General features: G+C 32.4%; 2 protein-coding genes, 1 long non-coding RNA gene and 1 other non-coding gene across 6 annotated transcripts; 3 read left to right on the plus strand and 1 right to left on the minus strand.

The window, feature by feature from the left end:
* On the plus strand, positions 626-699 carry TRNAT-AGU. The gene has a single exon. It is a non-coding gene; the product is annotated as a tRNA-Thr (tRNA).
* LOC109328533 (U-box domain-containing protein 45-like) lies at positions 3,593-6,022 on the plus strand. Its single transcript, XM_019562039.1, has 2 exons — positions 3,593-4,276; positions 5,112-6,022. Exons 1-2 carry the CDS (start codon positions 3,744-3,746, stop codon positions 6,019-6,021), a joined length of 1,443 nt encoding a protein of 480 aa, XP_019417584.1. The 5' UTR covers positions 3,593-3,743; the 3' UTR covers position 6,022.
* Positions 10,653-13,344, minus strand: LOC109327329 (stromal cell-derived factor 2-like protein). 3 transcript variants are annotated; one of them, XM_019560428.1, is made up of 6 exons: positions 12,951-13,344; positions 12,728-12,868; positions 12,390-12,530; positions 11,614-11,663; positions 11,404-11,533; positions 10,653-11,062 (listed from the first exon to the last, which is right to left on the minus strand). In XM_019560428.1, exons 1-6 carry the CDS (start codon positions 13,059-13,061, stop codon positions 10,979-10,981), a joined length of 657 nt encoding a protein of 218 aa, XP_019415973.1. In that variant the 5' UTR covers positions 13,062-13,344; the 3' UTR covers positions 10,653-10,978. The 3 variants fall into 3 exon arrangements, with proteins under 3 accessions (XP_019415973.1, XP_019415971.1, XP_019415972.1); XM_019560426.1 differs by having other exon boundaries at positions 12,728-12,874; XM_019560427.1 differs by having other exon boundaries at positions 12,728-12,871; positions 12,948-13,344.
* Positions 16,521-20,616, plus strand: LOC109328323. Its single transcript, XR_002105425.1, has 2 exons — positions 16,521-18,301; positions 18,371-20,616. It is a non-coding gene; the product is annotated as an uncharacterized LOC109328323 (long non-coding RNA).

Here is a 21,494-nt window from a genome sequence, read left to right on the forward strand (position 1 = left end):
ATATAATAATTATATTTATCATTTATTTATATTATATTTAAAAGTCAATAATAATTAAATATAAATATTTATAATATAATGACAATATAAAAATTTATTATATTATCAGTGCATATATTTTATTTAAAAATATGAACTTTTTAATGGAAATTTTCGTAATTTTTTATTTATAATGTAAAAGTTAAATAATGATTATTACATATTTACTTTAAGTGTTACATATTTATTTAAGCAAATTTCAATCACATTTCACATATATGGAAAAATTCCAATTAAGAAAAAGTTGTCCAATTATATTGTACATATTTTTTATATATAAGTAATGATATTTTATAATTTTATGGATAAAGAACCAATCTCTTTCGAAGTATATAGTTATGTCTTCCTACTTTCATGATTAGTCGATGAAAATATCATCAACAAACAAAAATATGTAATTTATTTTTTAGGAGGATGAGATATTTTCAATCAATGACATTATATTATTTCAAAATTACAATGGAGTGTTAGTGTATTTTTTTAGGAGGATGAGATATTTGCATATATTTTTCTAAGTATACTTAAATAATCAGAAAAACAATTGTTATAGATAGAATCTATGTTAACTACACAGTTGACATGAATTGCTTTCATAGCTCAGTTGGTTAGAGCACCCGTTTAGTAAGCGGGAGGTCTTGAGTTCAACTCTCAATGAAAGCATTGTTTTTCCAAAGTATATCAATTGTATGTGCTTCTATCTTCTTTTGTCCCTCATATTATTCCATCATGAAATACGTGGAGTTATCCTTATGTTTTCTATGTCCATATAGATTACAAGTTGCAAGTGCTTTGTTATCACCAACATTTACTACCCTAAATGTAGGGTGGATAACATAGTTGAATATGTATTATGCCGATGTGAGAAATTAAAAGCAAGAAAGAAGTATAGGGAAGTGTGTGAGTGCTTCAGGTGAGGTTGAGCTTAAAGAGGAAAATAGGTGCAGAGCACCTTTGTGCAAAAAAATTCTAACCGTAATACCTCATTATAATTTGTTATTGGGCATAATATATGATTAAGTTTATCAAAAAACATTAAAACCTTCCCTTTTAACGCGATAGAATCTTAATCTCAAGAAATCACGGGTCGTCTAACTATATGAATTGGTTAGATTTTTGTTGTTGTAATATGCATCTTATGGAAAATACCAAATGTAACTAGGCCCTACAGGATTCTGATACATTCTCCAATTTATGCATCATATTATTGATAGGAATGAATAACATTAAAGTTTTTGTGTTGGTTGAAGATGTGGTTGTTTATAATTTAAAGTTTTTGTGTTGGTTAAACATAACCGACGGGCTTTGGTTCAAGTGGTACATGCTTGCCTAAAGTGCAAGAATATTTGTGGGAAATCAAAAAAAAAATCTATTAAACATAAATTATTTATGCCAAAATAACTTTGTACTTCTATTCTCACCCAATCAAATACTACTATGTGTATTAATGTTAACTTAATATTTATTTGATATAGATTTGTCAAAATTCTATTAACAGTAATGAATTAGGCATATGAAAATGGGATAAAATATATCAATTACATGCTACACACAACTTGCTCAAGGTGTTGCCACTATCTTATATATTTGTAGGCCACCCCTTAAGTAAAGGGTCCAAGGTAGAATCATTAAGGATAATAAATGGACAAACGACATAGTTGATTGCAAAAAAGCCAAAACTATTTAAAATGACGATGTATCATTACATTTTTCTATAAATGTTATTATATAAATTAGTCTAACAAAAATCTGAATAACGTGTCATATATTCATTCATTTTTAATGATATACCTATTTATTCATCTACCGAATTAAAATACAGTATGAATTAGTAGAACGCCGAATAATATTTTTCAACATTTCGGTGTAGATACATTCCTTAATCATTTTATCATTATGTATATGTAGTGGCACGAAAGATGATCTTATAGCTACCTAAATATAGAGACAAAAATCAACATAAAGTGTTGAAAAGTTCAACTGGGAAAACATGTTTGTCGTTAGGCAACATGGTATCTTAATCATTGATTAGAACCTTATAAATATTATTTTGGTTGATTGGAACTTGATAACTATGATTTTGTGTTGATTGTAGCTAACGAGCGTGTGGGGCTATATATATTATACATGTTTATGTTTATGAAATTCATATTCATAAATTTTGAATAATATAATTAAGCATTTGGCTCGATGATGTCAATCTAATTATTACCGTTTCTGATTTTTATAAGTTTTTAGATTTTATTTTTTACCCTTTACATAGCATCATTTTCAAACTTTTATATACATTGATTATGTTACTAATATTCTTATATCATTTGATTGAAAAATAAAATTGATTAATTAATATAGTGAGAAAATAATTTGAACAAATCTCATCAACAATGAATAATTTTGGAAAACTCCGTCTATATATTAACAAATTCATCGATACTAGCAATATTGATATTTTAACTTAATTAGAGTAAATTGTATACAAGATAGAGCATGTAAAGAGAGTCGTAAGAATTATTGCTAATTCATTGATTCACTTTTTTCTTGTTTCCTTTTCGAGAATATGAAAGTCTGTTTATAATTAAATTTTAGTCGAGGAAATTAAGTGTGTTCTATGTGTATTGATAGATATGTGTTGTATATAATAAAAAATTATTTGCTGACTTTGACTATTGCTACTTTATTTAGTGTTAATATTGGTGTGTTTTCAATTAAATCTAATAAAGTATCATTCTTTATCATACTATTATCCTCACTTTTCTTCCAAATTTTATTCTCATTCCGTACCACATTTCTCAAGCCCTCACTCAATACATTCACCAAATTCATTGTCACACTAGTTATCTCTAATAGAGAGTATGTGGGGTTTGGGGGTTTAAGCAAGTGAAAGAAAAAAGGGCATAAAAGTAAATTAAATGATTTATTTTAAAAAAGAAAAAGGGGTTCACATACGAAACTTCCCCACCTTGAACATTAGCTGGCGGTGTTAGTATATACTATTGTTTGTCTGCCTGTTTTCTATTAAACAAAACATGGCATGCTCACAAGTGATTTTGTCTTGTAATTTGTTTTTTTAGGTTAAATAATGAAAACATATAGGATTGTAATGGTGATCACTAACCGACCACCTAAGATAGTGGTAGTTGTATTTGTGAAGATGACAATCATAATCATTATTAAATGATTCAGAGTGGTGGCCAAGGTCAATGTCATGATTGTAGTGGTGGTATGAATATGATTATGGTAATTGTAGTATGGACTTATGTAGTTATAGAGACAATAGTAGTGATATCCAAAATGAGGAAAGTAGTGCTATTTAGTTGTGTGTTAAAAAAATCTAAAAGAACATCATTCTCTTATTTGATGGTAAAGAAAATATATTTTACAGATACTTATTTTCTTAACATTTGAATCAATTTTATATATGAAAGACAATACCTGGTTAGAGATAATAATAATAATAAAGAAAGAAGAAAGTGTAGGTGGCACGCATGGCTCGTTTTCCTCACACCAACACATATAATACTCACTCACTCACTATATAAACAAAGAAAACACAAAAACGTGGACTCAACGTTTCAATCTAACAATCTTCATTCTCAAAACCTGAACAAACATATCCATATTTTTTATTTTTTTTATTTTTTTTATTTATAAAAGCAAATAAATTATCTTCCACGTTCGTTCTTCTCGGTAATGTAGGTCATCGGAGAATGGCAAAGTGTCACCGTAACGACGTCGGATCTCTCATTCTCGATCACCGCCACCCTACCAAAAACTCTACCTCCGGCGGACACTTCCGCCTCTGGAATTCCTCCCTCCGCCGCATCATCTTCGACGCCGTCAGCTGCGGTGGCACCTCTCGCTACAAATATGACGACGGTGACACCTCCTCCATTTCCACAACGGGACGCAAGGAGAAACATGCGGAAAATCATAAATCGGAGAAGAAGCTATCGGATCTTCTGAACGTAGAGGAGAATGAAACGGAAGCATCGAAGAGGAAGGAAGAGGAATTGAGGGAAGTGGTGAAGGAGTTGGAAGGAGAAGATTGGGTGAGAAAGAGAATGGCAGCGAAGAGAGTGAGGATTATGGCGAAGGAAGAAGGGTTGGAAGTGAGAAGAACGCTTGCAATGCTTGGAGTGATTCCACTACTTGTTGGAATGCTTGATCATGATAACGAATGCGTTGAGTCTCAGATCGCTTCTCTCTATGCGTTACTCAATCTTGGAATCGGAAATGATGCGTTAGTTTTCCTTTTCTTTCCTCTCTTCAATTTTATTTTCTATTTTTATCTTCTTCTTCATTTATTGTGATTTGCTTACCGAATAGTAGTACTGATTTAGGAACAAATGATAAAAATGTAATCTTTTATGTGTTATTTTGTCCATTAACTCTCCATAATGGAGATGATCCTTCCTCAGTATTTATTGACGTTTTCTGTAGTTATGGAATTAAATTTGTAAATGATTATATATTCCCATTTAAGAGAATCACAACTTAAGACATTTTTATTTTGCAAGTTATGAGCAAAAGAAAATTATTTAAAAAACTCGTCTTGTATTTACTCAATTATAGAGTTTAAGATATTATTAAATAATATGAAAGTGATTACAATTTGAATATAGTATTTCTATTAAAATTCACATCGGAAACTACACTAAATAAAAATGGATAAATATGAGATGAAAAAAGATGTAATAATTAAGATTTTGATAGAAAAATGAACTATAAATGTATGTTAAAAGATGTGGGGTGGAATGTGTTCATGCGAACTCTTATTATTGAAGGACTAAGATAATGTTAAAAGTTCTTAAAGAACCAAATGGATGACACTTTCTCTTATCAAAGACTAAATTCATTACATAATCTTACTTTTCAATGACCCAAGTGATGAAATCTATACATTTGCTGTAGAAAAATAGGGTTCAAGATTATATGACTTTAATTTAGTGTTTGTTTTCACACGGTATTAATATTCTGCTCTGTTTTCAACTTTGCGATACTTTTTGTCCCTTGTGTTTTTTGACTCTGTTTAATCAACCATGAGTTTTAATGTTTCTTTGTGTGGCCTGTTACAGAAATAAAGCAGCCATTGTCAAAGTTGGCGCGGTTCACAAGATGCTTGCCCTCATTGATTCCCCAGATTCATCAGTGTGTGAAGCAATTGTTGCAAATTTCCTTGGATTGAGTGCCTTGGATTCTAACAAACCAATAATTGGATCCTCGGGTGCAATACCAGTCCTAGTTAGAACCCTTCAAGATTTAGATAATAAACATAGCACACAAGCTAAGCAAGATGCTCTCCGAGCTCTGTACAATCTTTCAATAACTCCAACCAACATTTCATTCATTTTGGAAACGGATTTGGTCTCATTTCTGGTAAACTCAACAGGAGACATGGAAGTAAGTGAGAGAACCCTCTCAATCCTAAGCAATTTGGTATCAACTCCTGAGGGTAGAAAAGCTATCAGTGCTGTAAGGGATGCAATCCCAATTATGATGGATGTATTGAGTTGGACAGATTCACCACAATGCCAAGAGAAAGCATCATACATTTTAATGATTATGGCACACAAATCCTATGGTGACAGGCACACCATGATTGAAGCAGGGATTGCATCATCATTGCTTGAGTTGACGCTTTTCGGCACCCAGTTGGCACAGAAAAGAGCCTCAAGGATATTGGAATGTTTGAGGCTGGATAAAGGGAAGCAGGTTTCGCGGCGCTACCGTGGAAACCTCGGTGCAACTGTATCTGCACCTATATGTGGCTCTTCATCATCTTTTACGAAGACAGAGGGTAGAAGCGTGGAGGACGAAGATATGATGAGCGAGGAGAAGAAAGCAGTGAAGCAATTAGTCCAGCAAAGTTTGCAGAACAACATGAGGAAAATTGTGAAGAGGGCCAACTTGCGTCATGATTTCGTTCCATCAGATCGTTTTACTTCCTTCACTTCAAGTTTGACTTCAAAGAGCCTGGCACTTTGAAGAATTGAACCTGCTGAAGGAGAAGGTCAAGAGATTGAACCATGAAGTTAGCCTTCACATCATGATTTTACTGAGCTTTTGATCTTGTAGCTATTTGCAAATTGTTAGCAATGTTATAATAGTCATCGCTTATCATAGTCTTACTAGATAATTATACAAGTATTTCTAGTTTAAGTCTCTTTTGTTCTTTTAGATATGTGCCAAGGGCGTTAAGTTTCTTTTGCCTTAGTAAGAATCCATTAAACACAAGCTCACTGTTACTGGATTGAAAATGAGGCAGTCATTTCAAGATATATAAAGATGTTAAATCACCATGTTACTATGAGTTGTATGATTCATCATGTAGTGAATGGTATGCTGTGCAAAATTGGAAACTTTGAGGGTTGTTTGAGTAACTTCACTCATACTATACTGCTACTAGCATACCTACTTTGAAGGAGTCACTTTCAAACCGTAACACACTTTTGTCTTGCAACCGACCCTACTGTTTGTTATATTATTTATTTATAAAACTAGTTAACAATGAAAAGGGTGTCGGTCATTTTCTTCTACTATATAAACAGATACTATTCGCTGTCATTTTCTATTTCAAGATTCTTTCCTCTGTTTATTTGAAAATTCAATGTGTTCAGTTTTCATGAATCTCTGTATTAGCAGAATTTAATTTAATTTGTTAACCATTTAGATTTGGATCTCTGTATTAGCAGAGTTGAATGTAATTAGTTAAGCATTTGCAGTGAGATTGTAATATGTTAACTGAATTATAAAAATCACCCTGTATTTGTTTAATGGCACATGATCTAGTTTACTGGGTTAGTTTATTTTAACAGGCATCAGATATGAATGCAATATTGGATCTAGTTGAATGGAAACATGAGCTGTTAGTGGCAAATAAGTATAGAGGCATTTTCTCCGCACCTTGTGGGGTCTATAGTCATATACAATGCAGTCTTCTAGTAAGTGCATTAATTTTGTTGCCTTTTGATGTAAATATTCTTATGTTAATGTAATTTGTTTATTTAAATATTTATTGGTTGACCCTTTTGGCAGATGTATGGGGTCAGTGTTCATTTAACTTTCTTTGAATTTAGGTATGGTTTAACTTAACCTGTGCCAGAAGTTCCAAAACCGGGCTTCAATTATTTGACCTACAGTGTATTTCTTAGTTGGATGGATAAAAAGTTAGAATTTGCATCACAAACAAAGGATTCTGCATTGATACAAAAACAACTGCACAAGGTGCATTACCTAATCTGATTCCTGGAATTTATTATATAATATTTTTCATTAATACTTTGCACTACAACAGTAAGTTTTTCATGGCAAAGATTAGTTGTGGTTATGAAAAAACTACAAGGGACCCAGTACCACATAGGCACAAACAATGATATGGCCACTAACTGTTTCTGCTAATTTTTGGCTTGAAACCTTGGCGCAATGATTAGGTTATTGCATGTCTCTGTCAAGTAGCATCCTGAACTTGATCACCCTTTTTTCTTCTAATGCTGTTAGGCAAAGATAAATAAATGTTTTAATATGTCTAACATTATCCTCAATAGCTCACTGTTTAATAGGCTTACTCATCATTCAAAACTTGCATATAACTGTTCTGTCACAACAGTATAAAGTTGCCTTGCCTAGATGGTTTTGTTTATATTTTATTTATCTATTGAACACAGTTTACACTTTACATAGATGTAGTCATAGTACTTCATATCTCACCACATGTGCTTGTATATTGTTGTTGTATGCCTAGCACATTGTCGGTTGAATCAGTATGGGCATTACAAAGTGCATATCTTCATTGATAATAATTAAAAATGATACTGAGATGAACCATGACTCTGCAGTGTGGTCCATAGTATTGTACTGTGCTGTGCAACATAGAAGTGACTTTATCAAATTGTGGTGGAAGTATGAGTTATTATTTTGCATAACCTATCATGCATGGGCAGTAGTAAAATGTTATAGCTGCAGGCAGAAACTGAAATTCAACTATCATCAATTACATGGGCAAAAGCTATGCCTCTCTATTATTCTGCAAATTCAATTTAGCTAACCAAATAGGTGAAGAAACGTGCTTATATGAATATCTCTGCACTCAAAAGAAGTAACAAGTTAGTTAGTAATAATCACCTATAATCTATAGATATTTATTTGGAACATAGAGAAGCCTATTGAGTGGGGCTATTAGTTCCTGTCCTTGCAGGCAGTGTTAGGCAAGACTAGAAGTGGTTTCCAACTTTCAGTCCTTTGGGTTTACTTAACAGATTTTTTTTTGTCAAAATAGGACATGCTTGCTGACTTTTGTATAGATGAATAAGATGAATGTTTATTGCCACTTTGTTTCGTTCAACAGCCACATTAATATTCTGAGTTTTTTTTTTTCTAGCAGTATAATCAACACTTTTCTGCAAGTCTTTGTTGTTAGGACTATACAACTAAATGCTAGTGTTGTGGCCATAAATTGATTATTAGGTGCACTCATTTATTAGGGAAAATGTTCTGATGGAGTCCAGTGCATGAGTGCTGATAATATGATACCATCTGTAAAGGAAATGGCATGCCTTGAGCTTTCAACAAGTAAAGTAACCACACCAGAATTAGTATATGGACCCTCAATATGGATCAAGCTTTTCTAAAGTAAATTTGTTTTTAAAGTGAGCTTGTGAATTGATAAAGTACAATGGAGAGCTCAACCATTGAATTATTTACGGGTCGATACATCCTTGCTCATTTTAGAAGCAAATGTACTTTGGATGAGACTTTTCCGACCTTGCAATGATCTGTTTTAACTCTTAAGTTCTCTATATGCTTTGAAGAGCTGTAACAAATAACTGTAATCATATTAAAACAGTACAATTTCCTGTGTGTGAACAAACTTATAGATTAGTACTTTTTACAATTTACACTTGCAAATGTTGAAAAGTAATAACAAGAAGCAGAAGATGAGAATCAAGGTATAAAAGTTACCATATGAGTATCTAACTGTAGATTGAGCAATTAAATTTCGCTTCTTTAGTAAAAATTCTGCTGAAGGCAAAAGAGGCCTCACCTTTTATGAGAAGGTCCACAGCTACCTGTACCACATTCCATTATCTGTGTTTATAACTATAGATCTTGCATCAGATGTGTGACATAGCCCTGATCTACCTTAAATCATGTTACATAATTACATTCCATGCAACTAGTACATGATGCATCATCACCATTGTATTAAAGTTCTATAGTGGAACTGTGGAAGTTCTACTTGTACACTATTGTGGAAATTTGATGGTGAAAACAAGAATAATTAGCAAATGTCTGAGTCTTGTTACACATTAGTTCTATGCATGTGTAGATTGCAGGCACTATTGATGTATAACTAGCAAGCATATGGTCCCTGTTTGTGACCAATGGGTACCTATGCTACTAGCAGTGTCTATGTCAATGAGTCATTTTTGCATTACTAGTTTCTTCGCCATTGAACATGAAAAATGTGAAACCACATTTCCATTGTGGAAGTCAAGACACAATAATATGAAGTAATGAATAAGTTCTTATATTTATGGCCAACCTTTCCAGTTTCCAGGTTATTATTAATGTTGCTGTATGCATGTCAATGCGAGTTTAGCATAGTTGTACCTGAACACCAATATCATGATTTCAACATAACCATATATGAAACCTGTGATCATAGCTCACAAGACTGTAGTGTGTACGAGAAAAGCCACATTGAGAATGAACATAAATGCTGGAACATGATCTTTTTTCCTTTTGACAACTACTCCCTCCTTCCCAAAAAGATTGTCAAAAAAAATACAAAGAAAACCATTTAAAAAAGTGACAATCTTTTTGGGAGAGAAAGAGAATGTATAATACACTTATACAAAACATTTCCACTACAGTGGAAGGCACTTTTTCCCCAACTCCAAAAGATGAATGAGGACCATTGATTCACTATGAAATATCCATGTTATGCATGCAGCTCTAATTCAGAATACGTACTAACTTTACAGCCAGGTAGAATTGGTGACATTATTCCTGAGCTCTTAAATCAAGTTTTAGATTAACATATTGTCTGAGTTAACAAGACAACTTAACTAGATCCAATACAAATATTTCTTGGTTGATTCAAGTTATGGAGTACCGTATTAAATGTGAAGCCATTTCGTTTAGATTTTACTACAATGACGTTCTTTGCCATACCAAAATTGCTGCCTTTTTTCTTCCCTTTTTTAATAAAAAATTACTTTTACAACCTTAACTTTTATGCATATTGGTTGATTGGATTGCTAAAAAAAAGAAAGAAAAAAACATGTATAACCTGGCCCAAGTGAGGATACATGGCTAGCCAATCAATAAAACAGTCATACCAAGTTACCAACCAACAACCAAGCCTTTATTTTAAGTAGGGATTTATAAAAAGTATCTAATATGCTCTACCAATATGTTACTTAATAGGCCAAAATCTCCTATTGAACAATTAAATTAAAATTTGATTGAAAAATTAATATATATATTTTTTGTCCAATCTCACGGTACATGACATATGGTTGACTTGATAATATAGACACAAGAAGAGGTGAAAAATATGAACAACATTACACTTGAATACATACAAAGTTCTCCAAATTAGGGATATGCCAAAATGAAAACAGTAAGAGTTCAAGGGCTTCATTTGATCATAATACAATGGAAGTTATATTGCTGCCAACTCATCCGTCTTAGTTCTATTAGAAGAATTACCAATTAGGCACATTGCATAACCAAAGAACAGATACAGTAAGTGCATTTGCTTAACAAAAGTGAACCTAAGACAAATATATTACTATCATCATATCATCATCCTAAAAGACCTCATGTATATTTTCATTCAACAGACAAACTATAATTCTATTATCAGAACTCGTAGCAGTCACCAAAATAAATCACGACCATGTTATCCATTAGGGCAACACATTAAAAGCAGTCAATTTCATTTGCTTTCAGTAACTGGAAGGTAGACTCCTTCTGCTGCCAACCAGACATTCTCAGCACGCTTTTCACGAACACCACAAACCTAATAAAACACAGTAAATGGGGAAATTGATAACTCACTTCACTTCCAACATTTTAGTTACATGACATAACATGAAATAGCGGGACGACTAAAAAATTGACCGCAAATCCCATTATCAGTATTCCTTGGACATCATAAAAGTATAGCTACGTGCATAAATCATCTACACAATACATTCATTCGTTGCTGCAATCAAAAGTATATAATATTCACATATATGGAGAACCGAAAGCAGCAAGTACCAAAAACATTATGAGCAAAAAACTTTATTTGCACTTCTTTAATTCAGTATATCATTAATTAAAAGAGAATACGAAATTTATAGATTCCAGGTTTCTTACCTCCTGCTGCCCCCCAGCAATTCGAGTGTATTTCTTATCATGGCTGTGCAGATAGCCTCCAGTGTCCACATGTTGAAGCCGAAACTTTTGATCTTGCTTCCAAGTCTTCCCACTTCCTTCTATTGTAAGCCTAATGAAAATGAAACCAATATAAATCACCGTATAGAATATTAAGATGGACATATCATTGATTTTTTTATCATATCTTACTTCCAATGGTCACCAGTGTCAGACTCAGTCTCTCCTCCAAAGCAGCTAACCTGTACTCAATTCAAATTGATAAACTCAGATATCCAATTCAAATTGATAAACTCAGATATCCAATTTATTATACTTGAACCAAAATTCTAACTTTAGTCACGAGCTCATCAAAATACGAACAACTAAAAAAAGATCTCTAGCATTACAAAATGAACATTTCTATCAATGTTGCCTATATTGCAAAAAAATTAGCACAGTCAAAACTTTCTTGCACCAGTCTATTAGAGGGCAGACATAGTATTAGACATGATGGAATATAACTAGTAATGGTGAATTGCACAAGAGTTTATTTATAGCACTATATAGAGCAAGCCCTAACGGGCAATATGGTTAGCAACATACATGATTAGATCAATTCACACCACTGAGATAATAGTCTTGATTTTGATTTATATCACCAAAGAGAAAAGGAGATGCATCAAAATGTTATGGTAAGTCATTTAACTAAATGGTAGGGGATAAGTTTGCTCAAATATAGAAGGTTTTTAATTAATATGAAAAAGGACTCCTACAATGTAACGCGGATAGCATATGTAGTAGAGATTCAGGACTTAAAGAACAAACAGCGTTGTTATTTGTCAAAATTTGAGAAAACAATTCACATTTATCTACTCTACGACAACACACACACACACGTAAATCAAGTGTTGTCTAAAAATATTTCTCAAAAGGAAGTAATGTTGGAAAGAAAAGGAAGAGAGAAAAAATCATGACATTTCACAGACCTCAAGATTGCCTGATATTGGGGATGCATGCAAGTGGCTATGGAGCCACTTCCTCGTCCTCATATGCTGCAGTCTAATAATTGTTCCACTTTTGATGGTGTCACCTTGTTTAGCAGAAGATTCCAGCTGAGGTTTAACAATCTGCAAAACGTAAAAACACACATCAATGCAAACTTCAAATGCCAAGAAGTAAAGTTTCACTTGTTGGGGATAATCTTAATCACTCTATCATTCTTATTTTACCAACTTCCCTTGAAGTATCCTTCTATGAATTCAAATTATACTAACCAACCAAAAATAGAACGAAATAACTAAAGGCACATAAATAATGAAGTTACCCAATAACTATTAGAATCGTCGACACCGGGAAAACCAGTAACTGATTGTTGCCCACTGCCACTACCATATGGCACTTCATGAGAATGCAATCGAACTTTACTCTTCTCATGCATCACCTTCAAAACCGATCCATAAGTAATCTGCACCAATAAAACCAAATTTCTAAGATCCTAACCCTAATTTAAACAAAATCGACAAAAAAAATAAATTTAAATTTAAAACCTCGACGCCTTCGGAGGAAGCAGCGGAGACGGAAGAGGTAGGAGAATGAGGAGTATCAGAATCGAGGGAGAGGAAAAGGAAGATTGCGAGAGCGAAGAAACCGATAGCCATAATGAAGAAGAATGCGATGAAGCAGTTGTGGTGCCAGAACGTGAATTCAGATTCCGGAGCTCTGTACACGGTTCGGGTCGACCCGGTTGGTTGTGAGAATGTTTGTGTAGAAGAAGTTTTTCTTCGAGACACACTCTGTGACCCTGATGAAGCCACGGTTCGACCCGGTTCACTATCCAGATTTGAACATAGAGAAACAAAGAAACAAAGAAAGAAAGAAAGAGAGGTAATTGAAGTGTTCTTGTTATAGAAACTTCCTTTGTTTTTTAAAGCTGTGAATAATGTCTATGGAGAAGAGGAGTACTTTCCTGCACGCTGCTTTACCAATAGAATTCAGGAACGTTATGTGACATGGTTTCCTCTAATTGTTAATTGACACGTGGATATTTGGATGACGTGGAAGGTTATTAGTGGTTGGAGGTATCTGTCAAAATAACGAGAACCAGTTCGTTAAATGAAGGAAAATAAATCAAGCACGTTAACAGTGTAAAACAACTGGGTCGTTTTGGGCCTCTTGGATTGGTCCATTTCTATAGTGCTGGATCGTTTTGGGCCTCTTGGATTGGCCCAATTCTATAGTGCTTGGGTCTTGATCACAAGTATTTACAGAGAAAATCATATTTAGCCTATAAAAAACATATATACTATGTTGGGTATACGTATACCACTCGCTCACAACAAAAGTTACTTCATATAAAAGATGGGAATTTTGTTTAAAGAAAAATACGCATATATCTTTTTAAATGACAATTATTGATGTTTTGGATAATTAAATTTGGTTAGTGCGGGAAAAAACGAACTAAAACGGATATGAAAATTTTATTTGAACCGATCTTTGAAAAACAATGTCAATAAATAATTCTTAATGTGTTCTTCTTTGAGACAAATAGGTTCTTTAGTTTTTCTGTCATACAAATTAATCTCTACAAATTCGAGCTAAATTCGTTGAAGTCAAAATTTTCACAAATTTGTCCATAAAAAATTATGACTATATTTTTCGTGATATCTCAAGAACAAAATTTCAAATACTATTTTAATAGTTTATCTGTTACAGATTAAAATTTGATCCAAAAAAAATAGGGATCAATTTAATTCATTACCATTTTGTCATTTCTTAATTTGTTAGTTGTTAGAACTTAGAATTCTAGATTAGGGATGGCAAAAAAATACGACTAGTGGGTACCCGTGTAAATACTCGCAATAATAGCTTATGGACGAGAGTGAGTTTTGTGATACCCGCCTGCGGATACTAGCAAATTTATATATTTAGTTTTTACTTCAATTTTTATATATTTATTATTATTTTAAGATTATATATCATATACTTATTATAATTTCACAATAAATTACACATATTTGACTATGATAATAAACTTATCATATAAATATCATATTATTCATGTAACAATTATTTTTACATATTGATTATTACAAATTATATAAATATATAATTAAAATTAAAAACACGTAAATACCTACTATCCACACGCATACCCATAAATATTGCGAGTTTGGGCACGGAAAAACACTACCCACACTTACCCGTGCCCATTGCCATCCCTACTTCAGATCCATCTATAATTGTTTTTCACTATTAACATCATAATGTCCCATCCTCTTAAAATGACTGATTAACACCAAACAATCACTATGAATGATACCAGGTGGACAAGATTTAATCTACAAACTATCGACCATGTTTGGAAGGTTAATTTGGTTTAGGGGGAAAGGAAGATAACCACTTGCTATATCATAAAACTTTCATTCATGTCTAAGACAAACTCACCACTTGAAGAGTAGGTAGGTTCACATTGCCCACACAATAAAAATAGTATAAACTCACATTTTATCGATCCGATAGGTTGAAACAGGAAATTCATCTGTAGGAAGATTGTTGGAGGGGTATGGGAAGAATGGAGAGTCACAAGTGAGACACCACGTCTTCAACAAAAATCACAAAACATTAATTTTATGAGTTTTTACTTCTCCCTACATATCAATGTAGAACTTTAAATTTAAATAAACCAAACCAAGATTTTCTAAATGTATATTGTTTTAAGCGAGAAAGTTCATATCACATATCCACTCACGATGGTCGGCAATTACTCATATTCAGCTAACTCAGGTTGCAAGTTGCAACACAGAACAACGCATTATTTGTCATGTTGTGGATCAGAGCAACTTCTACTTTTATATATCCCTTACTATTCTGGGTTATTAATTCTAGGTCTTTTCTTCACTTTATATTGGTCAAACATTGCGGCAAAGTGAAAAAATTACATGCTGCGTATCTTTATATAAGAGGGTAAATCAAATTGATGTTATGTTTCTTGAACCAAAAATTGACTTTGCTTTTGTACTCTTGCTCAATGCAAAGGTACTGATTATCAGTGAACGGTGACCACTGATCTTTTTAGAGTAGAATGTTTACAAAAGTTTGGACCTGTACTTATTGTTTGTCAACCATAGATCTGCGACATTGAATATCAATGGTTGTAGTTAATGAATTTGGCCACATAAATGAAACCGGTTATTTTACATCGTGGGTGCATGCATATACAGTAAAAAAGAGTAAAGGGAATATTAATCAATTTAACTTAGCCTTTAATTACTACGTGGATCTCCTCCCTTTCAGTATTGGTTAATGTAGGAAAAATAAATTAGTTTATGTAGGGCAATTAATTGTGTTTATTATAACTTATTTTGTAAACTTAAAATACTTCTTTTATATTCCTTAAAAACTGTTCTTAAGATACTTAACATAGGAGTTGAATAAGAGAAATAAAAGCACCCAAAAAAAATAAGAGAAATAAGTTTTGGGGTCAGGGAGAAGAAAAAAATTTCATTCTATTATTAAACTCCATAGAAATCTTTTTTATTTCAGTCATTACCTTTATTTTTCTTCGGATATACCATCAATCATTTATGTATAATATATCATGAAAATATTTGATTCTAATGTTAATCATCTTAAAATTAGCACATAAAACTATTTATTTTTCTTGATAATGTAAAATATTTTATACTCAAAACTAAATTATTTTCTAGTGGCATGTACCATTTTCTACGAATTTTGCATATACAGAAAACATTTGTTAATAAATCCAATATACTACTATTTATATTCCTAATTCAAATACGATTATTACATATAATATATGTTCCTACAAAAATCATTAGTGATTAAATATTTTCTTAAAAATTCATGATAATTAAAAGAAATTTGATGATTAAATATTATTACCTATGATATAGGTTACTAGAAAAATCAATAATAATTAAATAGGAAAACAATAAAACTTTTAAGGACTTAAATTTTTCCTTATACTTTAATATCACATCTATAGTTGAGTTGTGAAATTGAGAAATAGAATGAGGTTGTGATGATATTGATATGTGATAATGATAATAATAATGCGGTCATAGTCATCATCTATATATATACTACATTCTACTTCAGTGGGCAAGCATAAACCTAAGGTAAAAAGGCGTTTTAAGAGTCTTACTGCACAGTTTGGTGTGTGACATTTAACTATTTAAGGGTTTCTTTCGACGCCAAAGGCTGCAACATCTATCTACTCCCATTTGGAATGGATCTCAAGAGTTGAAGAGTGCAACAAAGTGAACTATTTCTTCCTTCTTCGAGTCCCATGGATCTGGCTACTTGATACGTGTCATTGCTAATCCATATGTGTTGCATCACTCAGAAGAGAGAGAAATATCTAAACAGGGTTTTGGTTGGACTTGGAATTTGTGGTTGTGTTGTGTTGTATTCACCTTTCCTTTTCTATTTTCTTCTTATTTTTTTCTCCCCTCCTCTTCCTTAATTTCTCCCATTCATTACACTCCATCTAATGCTTCTTTTCATTGATTTTATGTTAGTCTTTTGTCTCCTTTTATATGTGCTGCTTTTTCTAGAAAACCCTAATAAAAATTCTTACAAATAATTCAGTTAGGTCGATGATAGGAGCATAGGACCTTGTTTTCCATTAATGGGTGTCTCTTTTCTCTTCAGATCTGATCCAATTCTGATTTTTTTCACTTTTGATTTTTTAAAAGCATATTAATTTATTCTGGGATGTTTCCAAATTTGGGTAGGCTTTTGCATTTAGTTTCTTGGAACATAGAAATTGACAGAAGAGAGTGAGCACACAGAGGCACTTGGTATAGCTTTATATTACTGCTTTTGCGTGCTCATTTCTCTTTCTGTCATCTTCCAGTGCAGGAAATTGATTGCATATCTTTATGTCCCTGCTTGTTCCTAACCACAAACAGAACCATAACCCAAATTCAAACCTTCTCTCTCTCTTCGACATTTTTGTGAAGCTATCAGGAAGATCAGTTTCTGCTGCAAAAGAAGGTTATATCTTTATCAAACAGTGAAAATTAAGGCAATATTATCTCTTGTATGTTTGTTTTTATATGTTTTTTATATTATTAACGCATATACATCTAAACTCTTATAATAATATTATAATATTTTGGCCATGATCCAAATATTTATTTAATATTATCTTCTGTTATTAAACGGATAACGTGACTTTTGATGGCCCTAGCAGCCTTGTAAAATGAACCTTATCACTATTCTGGCAGATTAAGCGGAAAGCACTTTTATTATTACTTGTTTTTTGTTGTCATGTTAATCACAGATAGTATGGACCATTCACGTCATATAGTATGGTCCTCACAATTTTTCTTCATCTTAAATCACCGTTTTCATGATTTCATCTTCCTTCAATATTTTATATATATGATTCATCCGCATGAGAGATATCTGACGGGACCCTTGCTCGGTAAAAGGGTTAATGTTGACTGTTTTTACTCACCTACAACTATATATGCCTATGTTCGGTTTTGGTTTCTTGGTTTCGAATTTCAAGTGGATATTTTGACCAGTTTTGGTTGGGTTCTATTTCAATCTGATAAACCCTATCAAACCTATCTGTACGGTTGCTTGTGCTGTGTCTGAGACTAGGAGATAGTTGTTCTCAAAGTTTGAGTATGTTAATTCTTCACCCCTTTCCAATCTAATATTTTGCTGATAAATAAAGATCACGGACACAGAAAATTTACTGAATTTGCTCGTAATAATGCTATAATGGTTGATTTTTCTATGCAAAAGTTCTATTCTGGTGTCTTTTTTCTTTTTTTTCTTGTCTGTTTTTAATCAGATACAAGCATTGGATTGGACCGCTTTTACTAGCTTCTTTGCAGGTACCATCTTTCCTACCCATAAGCATGTAAGTCTTCAAACTTGTGAGATCATTTTTTGATGGGAAGTAACATGTTTTATGTTGTTAATCATGCAGACAGCAGCATCGATTGATATTGAAAAGGTTACCAATCTAAAACATATTCTTTGCTTTTATTTTCCTGATATACTTTTTTATTTTTATGATCATAGTATTCACCTCTTAAAACAATTAATTTATGTATATGGCAGATAATCTAGAATTGTGAATGAATGCATTAGAGATCGAGAAAATTAGTTAATTCCTATTATAGAAAAGATAGTAAAGTTTTATCTCATATGGTTTGATAAGGAAGTAAATCAAATAGAGATTAGCCAATATTTAGAGATAAATGGAGACGAACAAAAACTATGTAAAAACTAAAGGTGTAAAACAATTAAGAAGGATTTAGAGATTAGTATTTTGTCAATGAACATAATTTATATGACTTTGTTTAATCCATATAAGTCTGTGGTTGTTGTTATGAGTTACTTTTCATGCATCTAATGAATAAATTCCTGGTATATAGTAAGGGATTTGATCAAGCCTGGTAGTTCTCTCCCTAGGCCAGTAGTTAAGCCAGATTCACTGTGCCACTCTTGCAACTTGATGGTAGCCTTTAGATGACATTTAAGCCTTGTAGTTTTCATAGAATATTTGATTCCATGGCTTGGATTTTTCATGTATAACACAGCATTTTTATTCATATATAACTTTTTATATAGATTGTAAATGAATGGATTCTGACATATATAATTCCAATCTTCTATTTGGAAGCATGTAATCATAGAAGCTAATTAACATATCAGTTATGTGATGCATTTACTACTCACTATTTTGTTAAGAAGTAATATATGCTGTGTATTTCCTTAGTTTGCCTTGGAATCATGTTCTTTTTCTTTTCAACCCCTACATGATCATTCATTTTGTGTCTATGATTTATGAGTTTTTTCATGTAGTTTTGCTTGTTTCATATTTGGGACTTTCTTTGAAGCTCCAACTCATTTTTAGACACATACACACAAAAATATTCTCTGACGCTCCTGGTGAGCATTTTCAAATTATGATCATAGGTCATTATATACCTTATACCTCTAATGCTATGTTGGAGAGTTTAAAAGGTGATGGAATGGAATAGAGACTAATTCAATGGAAAGGGAAAAAGGATGGAACGGAATGAGAATCACATTTCCAATGTTTGGATGTTTTCATTCTAGTAGCTCCACCCCAATTTGGAAGGGATGAATTTGAGTGTTTAGATGGTACTCGAGGGGAACGGTTCTCTTTCTGTTCTACTAGGTTTAGTTTGGAAGTTGAATTTTGGAGGGGAATAAAAGGAAATGAAAGGCTTATGAGTCATCTCACAAATATATTTTATGACTCTCAAGACTTCCATTTTCTTTCTTTCTCCTCCAAAATCTAACTTTTGAACTAACCCTTAGTTCCCCTCGTTAAACAATGGAAAATTAATTGTCCCCTTCCATTACATTCCACCACCCTCTATGACCTTATAGGTGACTTGAATAACAAACTTATTGTTACTATGAAGTTCACCCTTTTATATACCTGATTTCTCTATTTATTTAAATTATTTTAGTATTAGTCGGAGATTAAAACAGTGCTATTGTTTTTTCTTCCATTTAAAGTTTAAAACATTTTCAAGGGGTAAATAAGTCTGTATATGTAATTTCTGTTGTTTATTGTTCTTTTCACACAGGTTTAGGGCTTTAGTCCAATCTTCAGTATCTGAGTATATTTGTGAAAACAACAATTTTCTATTTCAATAAAGTTACTAGTAAAACTTTTAACAGCAACATTTTGAAGCTTAGTAATAGGATGCATGTATAGCTTTGATAAACAAATTGTTAATACAACACTGAGGTAGCATCATATTTACTTGTCTGTATATTTTGGTGCATGTCACTTAACATGACATTTGTTTTTTTTAATAATTTTGTTTTGTTTATTATGAGAACGTGAATGCGTTGTGTAGTTTGCTTTGCGCTATGCAGTGTGTTGTTTGGAACTAGTAATTTGAAAAGTTATGTTGTTGTTGTTGCTTTTGTTTGGGGGTATTGCAGTTTTGGTTATGCTGAAGGCTACAAGGACTAAATTATTACAGAATTTCTTAGATGCGGTTTTCAATTTCAATTTGAAGAGTAAACAGTACCACACCAAGAAGCTTATTTGAAGTATTGGAACCATTTCTTATACCACTGGGGTGACATACATAATACATATGTAAAACGTGTTGGCTAGGGTATCAAATCTAGTTGTATAAATAATGGAGTTGTTATTAGGTATGGTTTATGAGGACTGAGTAATGTGTGGCAGTCATTGCTCAATTTAACTCTTTGGAACAACACTGGTTAACTACTTTGATATCATGTGATTTTATTCTGATTATGTGCTTCTGGTTATACATTTTTAATGTTAAGGTAGCGCTTGTTTTATATGATTACTATTTTTCTATGATCATTTTTTTGGATCTGTCTTGCAGTCAAATTTTACTTTAAGCACAAGTTAATAATATTTGACAGTTACCATAGCTACCTGATAATGAGGAATTCTCAAACCATGGTGCTTAACACAGAAGAACAATTTAGATTTTGGTAAAAGCAACTATCCGAAAGTTCTCTAACTGGTTTTTTAAAAAAGTCTTTACATATCCAAAAGTTGTGGACCAAAGAAGTATCAATTCCACTTTTACTAATGAGATAAAAAGTTAAGCAGTTAGTGTAGACAAATTACATGTTACAATATTAGACAAACTTAATTTTCTTCAGTCTTTGGAACCTTTGAGCTCGTGTTTACCTTCCATAATTTACAGTAAAAAGATCACAAAACAAGTGTTGCTTAATGCATGAAGCACATATGAGAAGAGGAATTTTCATGCATGAAGCTTAACTGGGAGAATGAAATTGTGCTTTGTGAATTTGCTAGTTTGTAAAATGTAAATATAAATGTGACCCCAAACATCTTAACCTTAGTATACATAGCCGATGACATCATATAATAACAAAAAAACTCAGAAGTGAAGAACTTGAACTTTATTTGCTTTTCATTCAATTTGTGGAATGCTTGAGTCCAAATCTTCAGCCAGAAAATAAAAGCATGCCTCTATAACCAAGCACCAACATCACCAAACTTTCCAAATTGCCTACTTTTGTTTTAAAAATAAACAAGTGTAAGTCCCATCAAG

This window comes from Lupinus angustifolius, chromosome LG15 (genome assembly GCF_001865875.1).
Source record: "Lupinus angustifolius cultivar Tanjil chromosome LG15, LupAngTanjil_v1.0, whole genome shotgun sequence".
NCBI lineage: Eukaryota > Viridiplantae > Streptophyta > Magnoliopsida > Fabales > Fabaceae > Lupinus > Lupinus angustifolius.

Bases quoted from the DNA above. Each gene is read 5' to 3' on its own strand.
- LOC109327329 (XM_019560426.1), bottom strand. From the start codon at position 13,061: ATGGCTATCGGTTTCTTCGCTCTCGCAATCTTCCTTTTCCTCTCCCTC. The intron at 12,531-12,727 runs GTAACTTCATTA...TACGTTTTGCAG, and splicing joins ACGATTCTAATAGTTATTGG to ATTGTTAAACCTCAGCTGGA. The intron at 11,534-11,613 runs GTAAGATATGAT...CATTTTCATTAG, and splicing joins GACACTGGTGACCATTGGAA to GCTTACAATAGAAGGAAGTG.
- LOC109328533 (XM_019562039.1), top strand. From the start codon at position 3,744: ATGGCAAAGTGTCACCGTAACGACGTCGGATCTCTCATTCTCGATCAC. The intron at 4,277-5,111 runs GTTAGTTTTCCT...GGCCTGTTACAG, and splicing joins CTTGGAATCGGAAATGATGC to AAATAAAGCAGCCATTGTCA.